We start from the raw sequence: 22,609 nt of genomic DNA, 5'->3' as shown, positions 1-22,609 counted from the left end.
TGGGTTTCTTCTTCACCCTTTTTTTTTTTTTTTTTTTTTTTTTTCACCCCCTAGCAGACGCAGAGGACGAGCATGGCGAATAATAAAGAGCCCGGTGTAAGTTGGTTTTTCTCCTTTTAATCTTGTTTTAAATGAACGTGGGTCACGTTTATGCCTTCAGTTCGGTTAAACCGTCCTGCGGTTTCCCGCTGTTTGCATGCCGGTTCGTGACATTAGCGTTTTGAGAACAAGTTAACGTTATACACGTGAGTCATGCTGAATCTGATGTAAGCTAGCGTTAGCTTACAGTCACAGTAAGTTAATGCCAGTTAAGTTGTGTTCAGAAAGCTTCGAGTCAAAGATGAAGACAGATACTTAAGGTGGAGAGATTGTTAAAGCTAATTAATGTTGGTTAGCTAACATTTCACTGACAGTTATCAGGAATATTTAAGTTGGCCTCGGAAGTTTCGTTCACTCGTAAGCAGAGGTGCCAGTTTCCCTCTGAAAATCTAACGAATTAATATTTACACCCTTATTGGCATATGTACATGCACTTTAAAATAATGCTTTAAAAATGTATAGACGTTTCCAGAATATTCTCTTCAATTCGGCATGCATATAGTACACTAAGCATCTTAGCTTCCTACAAAAACATCAGTTTGTAGCGTTATATGTCACACAAGCTATTTACACGGCGCTTGACATATGGAGGGACTATAAGCAAGCAAATAGAAATGTTGATATTCCATCGAACTAATTCTGCTTTGTGGGTTATATCTAAGCCGAATTTATCACTAGAGCCCATAAATATCAAAACAGATCATCAGTTATGTCTAACTATGTGATTAATTTGCTTTTGTGCTAGCACATATTAAAACAAGGGACCTTTGAATGGAATCTGGCCGGCCCTGTACACACATGGAATATAATATTATTGTAGCTAGATACAGTTCTTGTAAAGTTGTTGGGAGGTGTCAACCTTCAATATGGTTACCCATCCAGTACGAAGGTCACTCAGTGTCATGTCTGTGTAATGCGTTTTAACAGAATCACATTGAATTTCTACTCTAAAATCAGCTCGGTGTGTGTGGTGTTCAACGTCTGGTACTAAAGGTTAAGCTGCTTTACTCACGTTGCACCTTGTGTTTTAGGGTTTTCTGCAGCAGCTGCGGCAGATAGCAGGCAGGATGTCATCAGGACCTCGGGGTGCAGGAGTCGGCATCAAACTGCTGATCGGCGCTGGAGCTCTGGCTTATGGAGTGAAGGAAGCAACATACACAGGTAGTCTACTTTGCTGTTTTTCCAGTGCATACGCAAACATTGTATATGTCTGTCATTCACCTGAACACGCCAGTTGAAACAGTTTCATTTGGCTGACGGTAAAAACTGAGCTAGTTTCTGCTCCAAAAGACAAAAAACTTACATGTTGACAGTTTTTGTTTACTAAATCCTCTTTGGTTGTGAATATGTACAGTCATGGCCAAAAATATACTGGTACCCTTTAACACATTTTTTAAAATAATGCAACATGTCTTCCAGAAAAGCACTTTGATACTTACAGTGTGTATTTCTTTGGTTTGCACAATCCCAGTGAAAGCAGATGAGATGAAACCAAACTAGAACTTTTTGGGGAAAGGTACTTCATCTTGTTAGAGAAGGCAAAAAACGTGGCGGAGGTTTTATTCTTCTTCTGCCCCTGATAATAGAGGATGCCTCGAGTCTGTAAACGGCATCATAAAACCCGGAGGTTACAAAGGTGTTTTTGGAGTGCGGAGGTGGTCGCGGGAGTCGTGAGGAGTTAAGGAAGAGGTAAGAAGAAGGAAGGGATGAGTTAAGGAAGGAAGAGGGGCGGTAAAGGGAGACGAAGACGTAGGGAAGGAAGAGAAGGATGTAAGTAAAAGGAAACAGAGAGATGGGGAAGCAATATGAGAAGGTAGGAGGAGAAATGGCAAGGAAAAGGCAGCAAACGAGGAGGTAAGGCAGGAAACGAGGAGGTAAGGAGGAGGAAGGGGGTCGGAGAGAAAAAGAGGGAGGTAGGAAAGGCAAAGAAAGCAAAGGTAAGTTAGGAAGGAAGGCAGGAAACGAGGAATTAGCGGGAAGGTAGGTTGGGAAGAAAAGGAGGCGTCACCTGAAAACACACGTCAGAAAGTGCCCAAGCATCCTTCAAGACAAAACGCTGGGCAGCACTCTCAGCCGACCCGCAGGAGTTAGTCCAGCAGAGCGGTGGAGGGAGCCGATTCGTGTCGATAGGAAACGGTTTATTGCAGTTCTTTTTTTCCATGGACGCTAAATATTAAGTTTAACTTCTGGCTGTGAGAATTAATCGTGAGTTGAAGAATTGTGAAGATCAAATCTGTTTCTCAGTTCATGTTGGGTGAATTATCATATTTTAGAGTCATTTTGAGAGTTTTCTTTTGACAGAAGCTCAACTGTGCAGAGTTTTTGTGTCGTTGTCATCATGACTTGTGCTCTGTCTCCCCCCTCTGGTTTAAATGAAACCTGGAAACAGACACATGTAAATATCTGCTGAACACAGACAGATTTTAATTAAAATAATTTTAGAAAAGCATCAATATTTGATAACTGATATCATCTTAACAATGACGTCTCAGCTGGCTGGTAGCGTCGAACGGAGCAGAAGCCGCTGGTGTTGCGTTCACCGGGCTGTTAAAAGCAGGTTTGAACTCATCTGAATGGTCTGGAGGTCGGACTCAGGTGGTCACGGTGTTTTGTGTGTCCTCCAGTTGAAGGAGGACAGAGAGCGATCATCTTCAACAGGATCGGAGGGATGCAGATGGACACTGTTCTTTCTGAGGGACTCCACTTCAGGTAGGAGGCTTCGCCGGGATAAACGCACACACACACGTAGAGTTTCCACCGCGCTCAGAAAGACTGGCGTTATCCTCTTTGTTTTGACTAACGAGGAGAGACGAGGGCCGCGCTCATTGGCGGCAAACGGGCGAAACGTTTCCGGCCAGCTGGTCAATGTACACGTCTCTGAAATGTGAAATTCATTTGTGAATGCATATAAATGCCAGTATTTATGGACAGTTGACTTAAAATACATTTTTAATGATGCATTTCATTTGTTTGTAACTTTTCCTTCACACACACGCAGTAAAACTATATTTTTGTGTTGTTGGTGTTCGAGAGAGAGAGAGAGTAGTGGTATCAGGAGGAAATGTTCTCAATATTAACACGTACGCAGAAAAACACCAACGAATGCGCGCAGAGCAGAATCAGGCAGATGCCCGCTGATAACACTCAGAAGAGAGCGCTCGCATGGAGACCCCCTCCATCCCAAAGCCCTCCAAACCCAAGAGCTGAGCCCAGAAAAGAGACTCACTGCCCCCCTTCAGACGCTCTGACCAGTCTCACAACAGCTCTGCTTTCCAAACACCAATCAGAGGAAACCAAATTATAACACGATGTAAAGAAACCCATCTGGAACACTGGAGAGAAGAAACTAAAAGTAGATCCGAAAGTTATCTGGCCCTAAAAAGAGACGATGAACCGTCAGGATCTGTCTCTGCTGAGACAGATCCTGACCGAGTGCAGGATCAGAGACCACAAACTGGACATCGAAACAGGAAGACGCAAACAATCCTGGCAGCCAAAAGAAAACAGAGCGTGTGGTCGCTGTCGGACAGGTGAGACAGGTGAGCTGAGACAGAGATCTTCCTCCTACAACAATATACAACATTCAGTGAAATAAGGAGCGTTTACTTTAACAAGTTCAGCTCTGTGATCAGATTTCAAAGAGTTAAATGAGCTCAACATTAAAAATACTCCGAGGAGACGGAGGCAGGGCAGAGGGACACAGGAGTTCACACACATTTGGACACATTATATTTTGATGCTTTGATAACATTGACGTTTAAAATGAGCGATGACAGAGAAAGGTAGACCCGGCAGAAGGTTGTCATATTAAACACAGCCGAAAAGTATCAGTTCCCACCTGAAGGAGCTGCAGACGTGTATTGAAAGACACGGAAAATGTCTGCAAAGTGCAGTACATACGCCCTTTTTAAATCGCAAAAGCACAGGAGATCCCCCTTAAAAGAGGAACTAAACCCCAAAACCATGTTTTTCCGCTGAAAACCTCTGTTCAGATCTTGACATTTTAGTGCAAAGTATATAAATTCTGCATCTTGTGTTATAAATACGCACAGCGACCGCCGTCTGCAGGTTGAAACGCGGCTATTGCAGTTGAATTTTGCTATTGGCTGATCTTGTGGCAGCTTTCGTCACCAACCAACCCCCCCACCACCTCCCCGCCCCCTCCTACCTAAAAAGTCGCATATCGCACGTTTCTCTGCTCTGATTGGTTGTAGGTCGGGGCCTGCCTTCAGCCTGCAGGCTCACGAAACTCAGATCGCAGCGCCGATCAGACACGAGCCGCGGTTCTGTTACGCCGTTGCCCGTTTCCCGCCTCAAGTGTTTTCAGACCCTTTAGTGAACCGTTTCGCTGTAATTTGAGAAAGTTTGTGACCAGACCGGCTTTTTTTTCCTGGCTTGAAAACAGACCAAGCGCGCCCCCAGCGCTGCGTAACGTCACACGTTTCGTTGCGCCGCCCTTCTTGGTACTTATTTCACGTTCAACAGGCTTTTTGAGTTGCCAGGCTAGAGGCACTTCAGCCAAAGCTTTGGGGTTTAGTTGCTCTTTAAGGTAATTTGCAGTGCACCTAGCAAGCTAACCACACATGCATATATATAAACACCAATCAGCACCTTCCAGCATTGGGAGAAGGAAGGAGAAGGCGGAAACGAGCAAAATGTTGAGCTCCGTCTAATCCATGAAACCTCCGCGCGTGTCAGATGTTGATTCAGATGATAAACGGACACCGTGTCGTCAAATGTTTTAAAGAAACCTCTCTGAGTGTCTACGCCAGAATATAACGAAGGGGAGGAACTGTTAAGAAGATAACGTTAGTCATAAAAGAGATGATTTTAGATCCGAGAGCACTCTGGACATCCGGCCGTTCGTTCGACAGTGAGTATCCAGACCTCTGCACTGTTTTCTTCATTCAGGCCGTCTGGTTGGTTAGAAAGGCCTCACCAGGCCGCTGCCCACCGTGTTACTATGGCAACACCACTTATATCTATTTGTGCACAGTGTACTGTATGTTCGGTATGTTTTTAATGGCGTGCCGTGTTACGGGCATTGCGTGTACCTTTGCTGGGAGAAGCCAAAGCCGTGGGTTCCAGGCCCAGTTAGGAAGTAAAATGTTCTGGTTTGCAGAAACGGCAAAAAACAAAAGCTTTTTTTTGTTTGTTTGTTTGTTTTTTTTTTCAACTCATTATTTATTTTTAATTGCTCATAGCAGTTTGCAAGAATAATCTTACAAATGCAGCTGCAGAAACGAGACGGAAACGAGCAAAATCAAAAGCTGAAAAAAAAAAGAAGAAATGCTTTATATAAAAATAGAAATAAAAGGTGAGTATGTAACAGATGGATTCATAATAACAGAGTTGCATTGTGACACACAATTAATATCCACTTTTCTGTTTCAAGAGCGTTTAAAACGTTATTTCTTGTGAGTGTTTTGTTTGTAGTTTCAGTCGGCAGGTCATTTCTTCTCCTGCTTGCTCAGTCTGCTGTGGAAGCTGCGTCCTCGCTGACTGGATGAGTTGTTTTCATGCTGCTTCTCTGCTCTGACTGTGTGTTGTTGCCTTCAGGATACCTTGGATCCAGTATCCCATCATCTACGACATCAGAGCCAAACCCAGAAAGATCTCCTCACTCACTGGAAGCAAAGGTCAGACGCAGAAAACGGAAAACGTTCAACCTTCAAAAGCAACAAATAAATAAAAACGATCTGATGGAAAGTTTAAAGCTGCGCGGATACTGTGCGTTTTTATTAATCTTGTACGTCGTGTTAACTCGCGTTGTTAATCGTCCTTTCTGCGCGGGCAGAACCTGCGACTTGTATCTCGCGCCGAACAGATCAGTCGACCGTGGCTTAACGGAAGGTTTTGTTCAGTGACAATTCCAATAAAGTTAATTCAAACAATGTGACCGCATCCTCAACTGTGTTGACAAAAATAAGAGAGAGGCAGCGCTACATTGTGCAAAGAGAAAAGGAAAATATGGAGCCACAGATGCGATATGGACAATATATTTTATATCGCAGCTCAGTCTCACATGTAAAATACTACTGCAGTAATATTAAAACGAGCTCACTGCAGTTTGTCACAGCTCGTTGGACAGCGGCCGTGTTGGAAATCCATCCGTGGATCTGCTCAAAATGCAGACAGACGACCAAACCTGCCAGAAATCCAGCCGGTCGCCCGACAGTCAGATCGTTGATCGCTCGGGTGATTTTTAAATCAGGAGTCGTGACTTCAAACCGCACGACTTCAAACGTCAGGTTGCAGCTTCTCCGCTGCCCGCTTCCTATTCACCGTCGTCCTGTCAAACCAACCAGAGCTGCAGCGACGAGTCGATTTAATCGCCTGGTAGTTGAAGAACGGCCCGTTTCAGAATAATATGTGTTAAATTATTGGATTATAATTATTGATGCATTAGTGTGTTCATCGCTTTAATGTTGCAGCTGGTGAAGGTGGAGCTCAATTTAATGACTTTTTATTCTGCTGGGCAGCTTGTGATCAATAAAGTTGTATCTTTATAATAAAACATCATAATTTATTATTATTATTTTGTATTGTTAATCTGTAAATTAACCAGTAACTAAAGCTGTCAAATAAAAATATTTCCCTCTGAATTGTAGTGGAGTAGAAGTATTAAGTAGCATAAAATAAAAATAGTCTAGAAAAGTGCAAACACCTGAAAATTGCACTTCGGTGCCGTAAATGTGCTGCTGAAGAGTCGCTGTTATCACGAGTTATTCTAACAGATCCGTTTGTTTTAAACAAGTTTTATTAACAGACTAATTCAGCGCTGCTCTTCCGTTCTGATGATTTTAAAAGTGCATAAAAATATAAAGATGAGTAATTTTGATAAATCCTTGTTATCTTTCAACCACAAGCCTAGGGCTGCAACTGACGTTTGTTTTCGTTATTGATTAATCTGACAGTTATTTTGTCTATAAGACGTCAGAAAGTCTTGATAAGTGCCCGTTGTCGCAGTCCAAGGTGACGTCTTCAAAATCCAGCCGTCGGTTCAGAATCCAAAGATACTTTTATTACTATTATACATTAAAACGAATAATAATAATAATCAGTCATTTTTCTTGAATAGCAGCAAATCTTCATATTTAAGAAACTGAAAGCAGAGAAATATTTTGGATTATCAGAACAGTTGCAGACTCATTGGGCTGGGCCGACATTACCAGACGAAGCTGTTGGATAAAAACAAACATCAAAGATATGTTTGAGGTCATTTAGAAACAGTTTGTCCTGCTTTTACCTGTAAAATATCCCCGACACTACATTTTAAAAAAACTAATTTAATGGATCCTCATCAAAAATGTGTGTTAATGTTATTGGTTTTGGTTAAATAATGAATATTAGCTGATATATTGTTTTAATTATTGCTATTGGCCTCAATAATCCGGCACTGGGTTATAATTTCAGTGCAGGTTGAATGTTCAGGTGTGTATTTCCAGAATGAAGCAGGCCAATTAGAAACTGTATTGCCTCCGTCCTGACAGTTTGTGGTTTCTCTCTCTGGTTCCTCTCAGACCTTCAGATGGTGAACATCGCGGTGCGAGTTCTGTCCCGGCCGCTGGCGTCCAACCTGCCCGCCCTCTACCAGCAGCTGGGACAAGACTACGACGAGCGCGTCCTGCCCTCCATCGTCAACGAGGTGCTGAAGAGCGTGGTCGCCAAGTTCAATGCTTCGCAGCTCATCACTCAGAGAGCACAGGTACCAAACGCACCCCAAACACAAAATACGTACCGATGTGGCCAAGAGTGAAGGGCAAACATCATCGGACGTCTCCCGGCAGTCTGGGCCTGTAGCAGCAGAACTAAGGGACGGTTCAGGACTCACCTGAGCCAGTCCTAACTATAAGCTTTATCACAGAGGAAAGTCTTAAGCCTACTCTTAAATGTGGAGATGGTGTCTGCCTCCCGAACCCAAACTGGGATCTGATTCCACAGGAGAGGAGCCTGATACCTGAAGGCTCTGGCTCCCGGTCTACTTTTGGAGACTCTAGGAACCACAAGTAACCCTGCATCCTGGGAGCGCAGTGTTCCAGACGGATAATATGGTATTATGAGTAGAAAAGGTTTCAGTCGTAGTCGTCTGGACGCTGTTTTCAGATTCAAGACGTTTCGGCTCCCATCCTGAAGTCATTCTCAATTGTGAAAATGGTCTGAGAACTCAGAAATTTAAGCTACCCTGTGTTGCTTAAGCCCCGCCCTCAGGGAGGAGTCTACCTGAGTATCTGTTGATTAGCTAGTTTCACCTGAAACTGACCTAATTGTTTCCATGATGGCCCAGTAATCAGTAATCAGGCCTATTGTTTTCTGGCTGCACCTCCCTCATCACTGTTAAGTACCTGATTAGCATGTGATTGGCGTGACCAAGGTGCTAATACACTGTGGTAAACTTTGGGCAGACTGAATCTCAGACCACCATTTCTGTTCAAAGAGAGGTTTTCTTTTTTCACAAAAATGGCTTCCTTGACTCCTCTTTCAAACCAACTCTTCTCTCTACTGAGACTCTTCACCTCGCTGTCTTCAAATGTGCGGTTTATAGCTTTTAGATGTAAATGCACGGCGCTCTGTAATCCCGAGTTAGCGTGTCGTCTGTGCTGATAAAGTCTTTTGTGAAGTGGCTGTTTGGTCTCACCTGTGTACCGTTCTTATGCTGGTATTATGAGCTCTTTAAGATATGATGGTGCCTGACCATTAAGAGCTTTGTAGGTGAGGAGAAGGATTTTAAATTCTGTTCTGGATTTTACGGGGAGCCAGTGCAGAGAAGCTAATACTGGAGAAATGTGATCTCTTTTCCTGGTTCTTGTCAGTACACGTGCCGCAGCGTTCTGGATCAACTGGAGAGTCTTAAGGGACTTATTCAGGCAGCCGGATAATAAGGAACTGCAATAGTCCAACCTAGAAGTAACAAATGCATGCACTAGCTTTTACATCAGCCTACAGTTGAATCCTCACCTCTCTGAAGGAGAGTTTATGATTTATTGCAGGACTGTTATATTAGACTGTGTTAGTTTCAGCAGGCGTACCTCATGAACCGGCAACTGACTGTAAATTAAACTGCAGGTGACCATAGCAACGGTGCAGTTGCTTCAGGCCCTGTTAGCAGTTAAACTTAAACTAACCGTGGGTTAAGCAAACATTTTAAAACATAAAGCTAACTTACAAGTTGTAGTCTGAAACAAGTCCCATCTTAAACGGGTAGAGATTCTTTGTTTTGTCGTCCCTCCCCAGGTTTCCCTGCTGATCCGCAGAGAGCTGTTTGAGCGGGCGAAAGACTTCAACATCATCCTGGACGACGTGGCCATCACCGAGCTCAGCTTCAGCCGAGAGTACACCGCCGCCGTCGAGGCCAAACAAGTCGGTGAGTAGACAAAGGAATCATTTTCTAAATCATCCTTCAGTTTTAAGATTGATTTCCTTCCTTTCAGGCAGACATTGGGTTTAGCTCATTCCTATGAAAGAGATTTGAAACTGCAGAGATAATCCATCATTTAGTCAGCTTCGTTCATGTCAAAGTTACATCAGGGGTTCTGAGAACTCATTATATGGGAAGAGGTTATAGATTTATTTAAAGCTAAATGTTTCCTAGCAGGGCGTTAACCCGTTTTTCTTGTTTCTAAATGTGTATAACAGTAATATAACCGTTAAAGTAATATAATGGTATGATGTGACTGTGTGTTCCTCTCCAGCCCAGCAGGAGGCGCAGCGAGCTCAGTTTTATGTAGAAAAGGCCAAACAGGACCAGAGACAGAAGATCATCCAGGCCGAGGGAGAAGCTGAGGCTGCCAAGATGGTGAGCCCGGCCTGTAATCATGTTCTGGACCGCAGTCCTGTCAGTGTGAAGGGGGTTAAACTGGTCTGAAATCCGGCTTAGATAACAATCCTGTCTCCATACTGAGGATCCAGACTGAATGTCCATCCAGCGGCGGAAGAAGTCCTCAAATCTTTTACTTAAGTAAAAGTAGCGATGCAGCTCTGTAAAAATACTCGAGTAAAAGTCACAAAAGCATTAACGGCAAAATGTACTTTGGGCATAAATCATATTATTGTTATGTTATCACTGATGATTTAACATGTAAGCTGCATTTTAAAGTTACAGCCGGTGGAGGTGGAGCACATTTGAAGTACTTTAAGTGCTGTTGGATAGTTTATAACCATCCCATCAACTGTTCGTATGTTTTGTTTTCAAAAGCTTAATCTGTAAAGTAACTAGTAATCAAAGCTGACGAAGTAAAAAGTGCCTACAGCACTTGAGTAAATGTACTTAGTTACTTTCCACCACTGCCAACGGCCACTCGACGGCCTTTTCTCGTATTTATTTCTATGGATCACCTTTTGCTCACCAGGAAACGCAGATTCTGACCTTTCAGTCAACGTGAGATTTAGGTTTGTGGAAACAGTTGTTACCTCTGTTTTAAAAACTTCTGTTTGTATCAGATGGAGATGATGTTAGATTTGGGTTCCAGTAGCCAGTTCCAGCATTAAAGTAAACAGTAAAACTGTTGACAGGTCGGTTATTGCTCTTTGTGTTATCAATTTTTATGATTACTGCGTGCGTGACATCATCCCAATACGAAGTCTACGCGTCCTGTGGCTTCCACTCCGAAAGTGGACGCTGGTTAGCTTAGCTTGCTAGTAGCATTGACTGAAAGGTCAGGTAGTCTGAATATACCACCTTCGGCTCTGGGAACTTTTGTTTTACTGTTCTGTGACATTTACTGACAAAACGTTTAGTCGAGAAGATGACCGATAACGTAAATAATCCCCTGCGCCCCCGGCCCAAAGGACAAAAAGAGTCGAGAGTGAAGAAGAAATGGCGACGTTGTGTTCAGGTTGTTTGACGTTAACGAGAGCTGGGGAAAGAGCGGACTTGAACAGATGAACCCGGTGAGGATGCACAGCTGATGATCAGATGATGATCCAGGCTTGAAGATGAAAATAGTCAGTGTTGACAGCAGCTGTGTTTCCAGACGGTGACAGCCTGCTTGTTGTTACTGTGTGAAACCTGTTGCGGCGTCCTCGGGGTGTTTTTGCCTGAACAGAAGGTTTGTCTGTCAACAGTCTGTGAAACCTGGATTTTTGACATTTAAGAGATCGTGCAAAACGTTAGATTTGTGAAAGAGGATTGTTTAGATTAGATTTAACAATGTCTGTCCAAGTACAGCACACCGATTAGATAAATTCCTAGTCGTGTTTTCATGATGCTGATATATAACAATCTAATCAACACTAAAAACCACCTGCAGATCTTTCCCTCAGATAAATTCCTGTTCTGACGTGAACTCTCTCGGCCCCGCCTAATGATTGTGGCGAGAAGCCTCTTAAACAAACACTTCATCCAAATATGCAGTAATTGTTTTCCCTGCCTGTCAACACGCGTGAGAACATTAACGCAGAGCAGCGACACGCCTGCGGATTTGATCTTCGTGATGATCGGTGTTTGCTCTTCTCGGAGAGACCGGCTCGGCCCGACTGCTCGCTCTCCCGGGTGTGTGACAGTATTCTCCTTTAAATACAATAACATCTTTTAAATCTGTGTGTGTGTCAGCTGGGCGAGGCCGTGACGAAGAACCCAGGCTACCTGAAACTCAGGAAGATCCGGGCGGCGCAGAGCATCGCCAAGACGGTAAGAAACGTTTCTCTCTGCGCCACTTCCCATCATTTTCTGCAGGGTCCGGCTGAAATGAAGCCCAGGTCCCAGACGGAGCGGAGAATTAGATCCGGGCGACGTATTAGAAACAGCTTCCTCAAGTTGAGCCGCACAGTCCTCATCTGAACTGAGTCAAAACTTCAAACGCCAATCTCCAGCTGCTCCAGTTCTGGAATAAGGTTTTGTGTATTTGAAAATCACATCAGTGAGTCCAGGGCACTAAGCAGCGGCACAAAATGCTCAATCGGATCATGTATAGGGATAAATCTTTACTGTCCTCAGGGTGGAGTTTGGTTTGCAGCAGAGTAACGGAGTTTAAAAACAACAGCGGTCACTAAAACGACTTCCCCAGCAGCTCCAGTTTACTCTGAAGTCCAGCGGCCGATGTACAAACCAGACAAGAGTCTGCAGCCGTGCCAGCAGCTCTGAGGCTGGACTTAGACACAGCTGTGCTTTGGGCTAAATGCTAACATGCTGATGTTTAGCAGCTATAATGTTCACCATGTTAGTTTAGCGTGTTAGCATGCTAACATTAGCTGGTTAGCAGTAAACACAGAGCGCAGCTGAGGCTGATGGGAGCGTCAGCAGCTCTGCAGGTCAGAAACCAAAGTGTCGGACGCGTTAACGTGTCGACCTGATGGTGGCGCTAGATGGAAAGTCAGAGGATCAGCAGAGTTGTTACAGTTCATCCTGAGGGGAACTTGAACGTGTGGATAAAATTTGACGACAGTCCGTCCAACAGCTGCTGAGCTTTTTCAGCCTGAGCCAAAGTGGAGGACCGGCCGACAGACCGCCATCCTTAGTGGCTAAAAACTTTAAACTCAGCGCAGGATGTTGAGAGGACTTAAAATGAAGAGTTTTAAAAAAATAAAGCACCAGTTTTCATGAATAAAATGTGAAAAATGTGACTTTTACCAACACAGGAGGAATCTTTTAAGTGTCAGTTCTCCAAAATCACACAGAAACCTTTAAACAAAGAAAAAATAAACCAAACTTACTTAGTATTTTCCTGTTCTTTAAATCATCTCATCTCAGGCTGTCTGCAAATCCTTAAACATCTTAAACTGTCAGAAATTAGGCCTCAGGTGGTATTGAAGGGACAGGCTCGTCTTAATGCGTTTTTAATGTAAGTGACATGTTTTGTTTTCAAAAGTCTCTCTGAATTTATCAGTAAGAGGACAGTTCAGCAGATTAAGAGGATATATTCCAAATTTAGTGTCTTTTAGTATAAAATTCCCTCTTTTTGCTGCAGCTCGACGAGGAAACACAAAGAGGGAATTTTACACTAAAAGGTCTTTATCGGTGGAAGGTCTCCACTTAATTTGATTAACTCAGAGTGCCGACGCCTCGATTCAACTTCAGAGAAGCTTCTGAATATATTTTTGCACCAAACGAGGACTTTAGGTTTTGTCCTCCATCACGTGCACTGACAGCGTGCGAGGAACAGATCTGTTAATGAACAGGAGGCATGACGTGTGTTCACTGGCTGTTGTTTTTCAATATGGTTCAGTTATGCGTTTTAGCTCCTCGCCTCAGTCTTAACAATGCTTTTTCTTCCCGATGCATTTACATTGTCCTCTGAGAGGTCAACGGTATTTTTAATTACTAACATTTGTTTTATATTAGTATCACAATCTTCCCAAAAAGTGTTCGGGCAGCCGTGACGACACCCTGAAATCATCCAGTGGCCCCACCACAGGTGCAGTTCACAGTGAAGCAGCTCGTCGGTCCACTAGGTGGCGCCAAATGAACATGAATTTGACGGCGAAGTCGGAGGAAGCATTACAGAAACAAACCATCAAGCTTCATCTTCTCTTCCGCTCTTCGTTTTGTCCTCTGACAGTAGTTGGGTAACAGGCCTTTAAAAGTTTGTTTACAGTGTAATTTATGCGCATCCTTGTATATTATCAGGAGGAGGATGATGCGCCGCAAAAAGTTAATTTATTCATGCGTGATAGCTGATCAATCTTTCTGGCAGCGACTTCCTCTAGAGTTGATTTTGTCCAAGAAAGTAATTTTCTCAAGCAGCAGAATCTGAGAGTTTCAGATCATAAAACCTGGAGACTAAAATTAAAAAGTATTTTGTCGTCTGAACAGCAACTTGTTAAACTGATATAGACTTCATTTAACCCCCCCCCCATTTAACAATTTAATGTTTATTGTCATTATCGATTTAATCTGCAAATAATTTTCTCGATTTAATCATTTGGTTCAGGAAACAATCAGAAAACAGATCATCGCGGTGTCTTGCAACACAAGGTGACGTTATCAGATGTAAAATATTTACTGTCATGTAAGACGAGAGATGGAAAAACTGTAAATTCTCACATTTGAGAAGCTGGAACCATCGACTGTTTGGTATTTTTTTTGCATCACAATGCAGATTAAAATACATTTATAATCAATTAATGGGACATTCATTGCACTTGATAACACGTCATCACACGCTGCAATGAAGTTGTGAACTGATAAAAGAACATTTTAAAGCTATTTTAAACTTATTAGTGTGTTTGTCAGCCATAACAACTAAAATGACTGTGTTTGTTAATGGAGTCTGGTGGCTCTGAGGAGAGCGGTATACGGCTGTTTCCGGTTAAACAAAAAGGTCCGTCTCTGTCGGGTCCCTTCCATCATGTCATCTTGGAATAACAATCTGAGCCCGGCGGCGGCAAAAAACGAGCACTTTTAGTGGACGTAAATTGGCGGTGCGCAATTGCCCCCGGATGATTACGTTGCAGCCAGTTTCACGGCTGCCAGCTGCAGCGCTCTCGCTCAATACTCGACCAATTTCAAAAATTGTTGTCCCAATTAGTGATTTAGACAGAAAAACATGGGGAAATAGTGTCCAGGTTGAAAAATACAGAGGTTACCCCCTGTTTTAAAGGGACAGTTCAATCCAAAATCCACATGTTTCCTCTCACCTGTAGCGCTGTTTATCCATCTAGATTGTTTTGGCGGGAGCTGCTGAGTTTCGGCCGCCTTTTTTGAACATAATGGGACTATGTGGCGCTCGGCTTGTTGTGCTCAAAGCGCCGAATCAGAAAGAGACGTCGCTGTTGAGTTTTTTCAAACATATTTGTTTGCCGCTTTGAGCACAACGAGCCGAGTGACACACGGTCCCATTATATCTAAAAAAATAAATAAATACAGATATCTCCAAAACTCTGCAGCTCGCACCGAAACAATCCAGAAGCATAAACGGCGCTACAGGTGAGCGGAAACGTGTGTGTGTGTTTGGTTTTTGGAGCGACCTGTCCCTTGATGACTGTACGTGGCCCCGTGGTACCAGAGGATTGACGATTAAATGATTCGTTATCAGGGTCTGAGCAGCCTTTTCATGGCTGTCCCTCACAGTGTGACCTCACAGCAGATTCTCCAGATCACAGGCACGTCATCTGGACCAGGCGCTCCGGCGGTGGCGTGCGTTTCCTGTACGGACGGCGACCGGGCCTCGGCCTCAGCTCTCGCTGTGCTGTGAATCGGCTCAGTGTTGAAGCTCTGACAATGTTCCCATTGTGCTGCAGCAGCAGCAGCAGCAGCTCGGTCAGCCTGCACGCTGAGAAACTTTCCACCTGTGCTCTGCTCACGCTCACTGTGTGTGTTTCTGTGTTTGACCTGCAGATGGCACAGTCCCAAAACAAAGTGTACCTGAGCGCGGACAGCCTGGTGCTCAACCTGCAGGACAGAGACAGCTACAAGTGAGTGCTTTTACCCAGAGTTCGATTTTTACGTTTTAAACACGGCGGTCACGACCATGAGGAGGGAAGAACTGTATCAAAAGCAGGGTCTAGCATCGTTACGCATTTATTTATTTTTTTACATTAGTGCCAATATGATACCTGAGTATCTGGTAATACAGATTATTTTCCAGTCACCTTACTTTGAGAAATATAATATGGACAAATGTTGTGTTATTGTTTACAAAATCCCAAGAAAAAGGGCAATTTTAAAAACAAACAAAATGAGACAGAAGTTTGTGTTGAACACGTAAAGAGATTTCATAACAATTTGAATATTTTTATGTGGTTTCTCCATATATTTGTCATGATATACTGTATATCAGTCGTATCATATCATTGCAAAAATATACTTTACTTGACAATTGCAGACAGCTGTTTGTTTGTTTATGTAGTTAATGTCTACGACAGAAAACAGACCGAAGAGTATCTAAACCCAAACGACCTGTGAGAGAGCTGGGTTTTCTCTGCAGAGCCCGACAGCTGTCCCGAGGGGAAAAACAAACGTAGAAATCAGTGACGGCTTCCAGGCTCCATGTTGTGTTTGGTAAATTTGTGTACACGAATTACAAACGTGCTGTTTCTACTTTTTCCCGCTCCGTGACGCCTGCTGGGCTCCGCTCCGCAGAGCTCAATATAACCTAAAACGTTTATTGTTTTCATCTCCAAAAAAATGACCTGAGACACTTTTCGGCTGCTTGATGGGACCAAAGGAGCATTCGGACATTTTGTTAAACTTGACGCCTCGCCCCGGGGTCAGATGTGAAGAGCGATTATAAGTTTCTACGCCCGTTCGATTAAAAAAAGACACAGCGTGTGAATCAGACAGTTGTTGAAAGGTTTTATTTTTGCTCCTTTGCTAGAGCTAGGCTAGCAGTTTCCCCCCGCTTCCAGTCTTTGTGCTAAGCTAGGCTAAACACGTCCTGGAGCTGTCTCTGTGCTGGACGCATCAGAGATGAGACTGAATCCATCTGAAACACGTGACTCTGGAGAAGAACAAGAGGATTTATCTAAATGTCAGACCTTTTTTAATTTTAGATGTTGTGCTCCGCTAATGCTAACTGCTCGTGCGTTTATAATGACAGCGTTGTAATCTTTAATCTCTGTGTGTTTCTCTTTCAGTTTGTTGCTGAAGTAAGAAGACATCTCCCTCCGTCGGTTTGTCGTCATTCCTTCTGGTCCACTTCTACAGAAAGAACCCCCATTTCTCACCTCTCTACATCAGGTTTTCAGTCTGATCCAGGTTCACCTGTGAATCTGCCACAGTTACGGGCCACGTTACGTCATCCAGCAGCTGCTCCAGCTGTTTCACCACTGGTTTTATTTTGAAGGGTCCCTCTGGTGTTGGTAAAAGTCTTCAGTTTTGTTCCGCTTCTCTTTCATCATCATCATCTGTAGACGTTTTAATCGCCTTTTTGCTTTGTCGGAATCAGAAAAAACATTTTATTTGTGAATTTGAAGAAGTTCCCCTCTGAGAAGTCCAACTTCCTGTAAGGTCACGTTAAGCCTTTCAACCTGGGACGATAATTTATCTACATGAAGATCAGTCCACAGTTTGTTTTCTGTTAAGACTTTTTCAGTTAGTTACATCAAACGCAGGATACTGAGAGGACTTAAAATGAAAATCACCGGTTTTCCTGAATGAAATGTGAAAGATTTGACATTTACCAGCACGAGAGGAATCTTTTAAGTGTCAGTTCTCCAAAAATCACACAAAAATAAACCATTAACATTACTGGTGTCTTCACACAGACTGTTGTGGCCACTGTTTGGGGTCGGGAGAGCAATATAGACTTGAACGAGGTCGGGGGAGAAAGTAATAATATTATGAGAGTACAGTAGTTATATTACCAGAATTCTTCTCACTATGTATGCCTTTTTTCTTAAAATAGTTTGACTTTTTTCCTGTAAACCTCAGACTGCCCGCTAACTTTGGCCCGAATACTCGGTGCGTTATCTGTACATGCAGATAGTTTAAGATATCTGCTGCTGAGATTTCTGCTACAGCAGAAGTGAAGCCGTAGAGCTGCCGCTACGATTAATCTACTGATTATTTTGTTGATTAAGTGGTTATTGTTTGGTCTAATAAATGTCAGCGATTAGTTGGGGGGGGAAAAAGCCTGTTCCCAGAGTCCGTGGTGATGACTTTAATTGTCTTGTTTTGTCCAAAACTCAAAAATATTTAGTTTCCCGTCACAGAAAACTAAGAACACCAGCAAATAATCACAATTGAGAAGCTGGAATTGGGGATTTATTGCAATTTTTCCTTTTAAAAAAAACAAACAATTTTAACAATTAATCCATTATCTAAATTGTTGCTTCAAAGGTCCAGTGTGGAGGATTTAGTGGCATCTAGTGGTGAAATTACAGACTGCAGCCATGTGAACACCGCTCGCCTCGCCCTCCCCTTCCAAGCGTCACGAAAAACGCCAAAGGCCCGCTCTAGAGCCGGTGTTTGGTTTGTCCGTTCTGGGCTACTGTAGAAACATGGCGGTGCAACATGGCGGCCTCTGTGGAAGAGGACCCGCTCCCTCTGTAGATATAAAGGCTGATTCTAAGGTAACGAAAACACAACGATTCTTATTTTCAGGTGATTATGCACTGATGAAAACATACTTGTGAATATTATAATCCATTTCTGCCGACAGATCCACCTAAACGTTAACACACTGGACCTTTTTAAATTAATTAACTGCTTAAGCTGTAGAGTTTAGTTTGTGGAGCTTAAAACACTGAAAACGCAGCAACTCTTCTTTCCAAAAACAAGACCTGACTGTCAAACTGGCCAAATATCACCAGCTGCGAGCCAGAAAAGGTTGTGATTTGGGTGAACTGACCGTTTATGCGATGAGTGGCGTGTAACCGAGCCCGGTTTCACCTGGAAGCCTGTCGTCACAGATGTTGCCGGTTTGAGGAGAAGCGGAGCCGCGGCTCGGACTCGATCGTGTCCGTGTGTCGACGCTTCGTTTAGTTTTTCCTCCCGAGGACGATCGCTGCTCTGACTCGGGCGGACTTTCCCCACAGTCTCGTACCCGCTGCCGCTCCTGTAACGCAGATTTGGACGTGTTTGACGGTCAATGCGTCAACACGCTTTTCAACCAGGTGCCTTTTGAGATCCGGCAGTCTGTGGAAAACCAGCAACAGCCCGTCGCTGCTTCGCTACTTCTTCTGTGGTTGTCTGTGTGTTGCGGCGCTCGCTGAAACGGCTAGCCTGGCTCCGGTAACATGATCGGCTTAGCAGCGCCTCTAAAGCTCGCTGATTAACAGTCGGCACGTAACTTCCCATAAAACCACACGCTGTCGTTTTGTACGGATTTATTTTGTCGTACTTTTGGTACCTGCTTTGTTTTCTATAGATATTTTTTAGTTTTGATAAATACTCATTACTGACGTCGTTTCTTTAATACATCTTACCTATGATTGAGAAACATGATATTCTCTCACACACACACACACACACACACACTAAACTGCTATAACAGCCGACATGTCAAGTCTCACACTTTACCTGTCAGACTCGTATTTTAATGTCTTTATCCTCTGTGATGTGGAAAAACGTCAGATTTTGACACCGTCAAGAGAAATGACGAGTACGCGTCCTGCTCAGAGCTGAGTTAAATAATCCCAGCGCGCTGACAAAGTGCTGGTTCTGATTATCAGCGTTTAGGGGGGGCAGCCCTATCTAGTAGGTGGATTTTGTTACCGTCGGACAGAGCCGGGCTAGCTGTTTCCCCGTTTCCGATCTTTATGCTAAGCTAAGCTAACCATCAGCGGGCGGTAGCTTCATATTTACCGTACAGACACGGGAGTGGTATCAATCCGAACATCCTCGAACTATCACTATCCCTTTAACCCGCTCAAACTAAAGGACCACGTTTGCATTCAAATCAGAAGTATTGATTTGTCTCTTTTGGACTGTCCGGCAGGCGTTCAGGGATCAGTGCGAGTTCACCGGCAGGTCGAAGCTGCAGTCGCTCGGTTCTCACGGCAGCTTTTGTGTTTTGTAACACTTTTCAAGGAGCGTTTCATTGATTAAAGCTGCCGCTGAACGCTGTTGAGTCACGGTCGTTGATACCAGGGAGTATTTAAGTCGAGAGACGGCCTCGTGCGGCACGCAGCGGTGGCCGAACACACGCTGTCATCTTTGTTTTCGTTGCAGCTGAGTGTAAACGGAAAGCTTGTACGTTTGTTTGGGTTCAGACGTCCTGTCTGCTCCTCCGGGTGTAAGCGCTAAGTGGATTTACATTGAATAAAAATCTTTAGTTTTTCTGGAGCTCATAAGCAGATATGGATGTTTTTAATTCACATTATATCTGAATTACTTCTCTGTCATGTCAGATGGCCAGATAAATTGAAGCTCGTGTAATAAATTCATGTAAAAACATAATTATAGTTTGTCTGTATGTCCCTGCATGATGGTCTAAATGCTGCAGTTACTTTGAAGGATATTAACTCCAAACAATATCAGAATCAGCCTTAAGACGTCCACTGTGTGTAACTGTACGTAAACTGGAAGTAAACAAAACCGTCTGAAAACACGAAGAACGGATTTATGAAATGTATTTAACGCGGAGTCTCAAAAATGTAATTTACTTTTATTATTCTTAGATCAGACGCCAATTTTAGACGAGGTTACGTGGTTAGTATTTGTATTGCCGCAAGTATCAAACATTTTTAAATCGAGCTGCAACTGATAATTATTTCCATTATTGATTAATCCATTATTTTCTCTTTGAATGACTGATTATTTAGTAAGATGTCAGAAAATAGTGAAAAGTCTTCACACGATCTGATGAATAGTCTGCAGCCATGCTAGCAGCTATGTTTACCATGTTCGCCGTCTTAGTTTAGCGTGTTAGCATGCTAACATTAGCACTCAACACAAAGTACAGCTGAGGCTGATGGGAAAGTCGAGTCAACTTTATTTATATAGTCCAATATCACAAATCACACGTTTGCCTCAAGCGGCTTTACAGTCTGTGCAGCGTACGACTCCCTCTGTCCTCAGAGCCTCGAATCAGATCAGGAAAAACTCCCCAAAAAATCCTTTAACAGGGACAAATGAAGGAAGAAACCTCAGGAAGAGCAACAGAGGAGGGATCCCTCGTCCAGGAAGAGACATGCAATAAATGTCGTGTGTGCAGAAAAGACCAAAACAGCAAAATAACAATATGTAAAATCAGGACGACTATATTATAGATAGACTGTAAACATATATGAAGAATACGAATCAGGGAGGACGTCGAGCAACTTCCAGGTGCCACCAAACAGACAGAAAGTCAGAATGTCATCAGTTCTGCAGGTATTTGGTCATGAACCAAAGTACTGGACAGATTAAAGTTCGACCTGCTGGTGGCGCTAGATGAAAAGTCAGAGGGTCACCAAAGTTATTACAGTTCATCCTGAGGGGAACATGAACGATGAACCAAATTAAATGGTAATCCATCCAGCAGCTGAGATATTTCCTCATGGTGGCGCTAGAGGAAAAGTCAGGATCAGCAGAGTGAATTAATGAAGTTAATCCTCTGGGGACCGAGAATGTCTCATGGTAATCATCCGATAGCTGTTGGGAGATTTCAGTCCGGACCAAACTGGTGAACTGACCGACCTGACAGAATCCGATAAATCCTGTCCTCACCGAATCCTGAACCTGTGACTGTTCGGTATTTTCTCTTGTGGCTTGTTAAACGGCCGGCTTATTGTTTAAATACTCATTTCAAGTGGTATCGGACGTTAATTTAGACCAAATAACCAGATCGCAGCTGTCAGACACTAAGTTAGAGAGATTTCTTAAAGCTCTAAACATCCTCTCGAGGGTTCAAAGTCGTTTTTTACAAACAGTGAAAACTAAACCTGCTCATTTTGTGATCGTTTTGGATTTGCAGCACCAAAATAATAATATAAGAATTTAACCAGTGGAGGTTTCCACGCAATTTAGTACCTGACACTGAGAAATATAAACGTGTTTCTTCATTTAACAACAGGAAGGAAAGTTCTCAAATGTCAAATTTTATCCAAACGCAAGCAGCTGTACAAATACAGTCTAAAACTGTCTATTTTAATTTAAATCAGGAACGATCAACACCCACATGGACAACCCAGAAGTGGATTAACTTAAGCCCTGTGATGGCCACTAAACAGATGAATAATATAGTTTCTGTATTCCAGGTGTGTTGCAACAGGATGTGGGGTCACCTCGACGGTGTGACGTGTCATGAATATTCATGCAAACGCCATCTCTCCGACTTAAAAAACACACAACACCCTTTTAATATGTTTTATTTGTATCCACCATCAGAGTTCTCCCATTTTTAATAATGTGTTTGTGTCACAAATGACAATTTACTAATGACACAATTTACAACACAGCGAGATATGGGCGGGGGGGCGAAGGTAATGAATGAATACAGAAAAAGAATATTTCAAATAAATACTTGAAGGAAGACAGTATTAAATCTTAGGGCCCCAAGTGGAATAAACCGTTAAATGTCTTATCTCTAGGTTCATAAACCTCAGCAGATTGCTGAACCAGACAACTTCCGTTAGCCCCAACTGATGCAGACAATCCAGCACAAACGGTGCCGCGGCTTCGGAAAGAGATTAGAAGATGCTCGCCCACGGCGGCCTTCAATAACTTCATTTTTCTTCAGCTTTATCTTTCAGGTCACAAATAGGCCTTTAGTAGGAAAAGCACAGCTGAGGTGAGAAAGTCGATGTGTCAGTAAATTAAAAAAATTAAATGACGCCCTCGTCTTCTGCGACGGTTTAATGGCACCGACTGGAGAATTATCTCCGCCAGCTTGTCTCCGTTAACGCTAGTCGAGTGTTAACGTTAAAATATTGGTAAAAGCTGCTTTAACGATGGCTCTGTTCTATTCAAGTGTCCCAGTAATCGTGCGCTCACACCCGAAGCTTCGTGAGCGGCGCTGGCTGCTCGCTGCCAGCCCCCGCCAGCGGGGGGGAGAGCGGGAAACTATGGAACAAATATTTGCTAGGAACTAAAGTACCTGGGGAGACGTTTACAGGGGGAAGAAAATCAAATCCCGATCTGCTTCAGTGTGTCGCTGAAGCTCCGCTCAACTTCAACTCGTCGCTCTGGTCGCTGGCGTCGCGCCGCCAC

The 22,609-nt window shown here is 43.3% G+C and overlaps 1 protein-coding gene across 1 annotated transcript; it reads left to right on the top strand.

Annotated features, from left to right (window-relative positions):
- Window positions 1-19,876, top strand: LOC122886977 (prohibitin-2-like). Its single transcript, XM_044219764.1, has 10 exons — window positions 1-96; window positions 1,131-1,260; window positions 2,724-2,808; window positions 5,659-5,738; window positions 7,623-7,807; window positions 9,334-9,463; window positions 9,792-9,895; window positions 11,651-11,728; window positions 15,374-15,450; window positions 16,612-19,876. The coding sequence occupies exons 1-10, from the start codon at window positions 73-75 to the stop codon at window positions 16,625-16,627; spliced, it is 909 nt and encodes a 302-aa protein (XP_044075699.1). The 5' UTR covers window positions 1-72; the 3' UTR covers window positions 16,628-19,876.
- Window positions 19,877-22,609: the final 2,733 nt, after the last annotated feature.

This window comes from Siniperca chuatsi, linkage group LG13 (assembly GCF_020085105.1).
Source record: "Siniperca chuatsi isolate FFG_IHB_CAS linkage group LG13, ASM2008510v1, whole genome shotgun sequence".
NCBI classification, from domain to species: domain Eukaryota; kingdom Metazoa; phylum Chordata; class Actinopteri; order Centrarchiformes; family Sinipercidae; genus Siniperca; species Siniperca chuatsi.
Note: the sequence above shows the minus strand (reverse complement) of the source record. Positions and strands in the feature narration are given on the sequence as shown.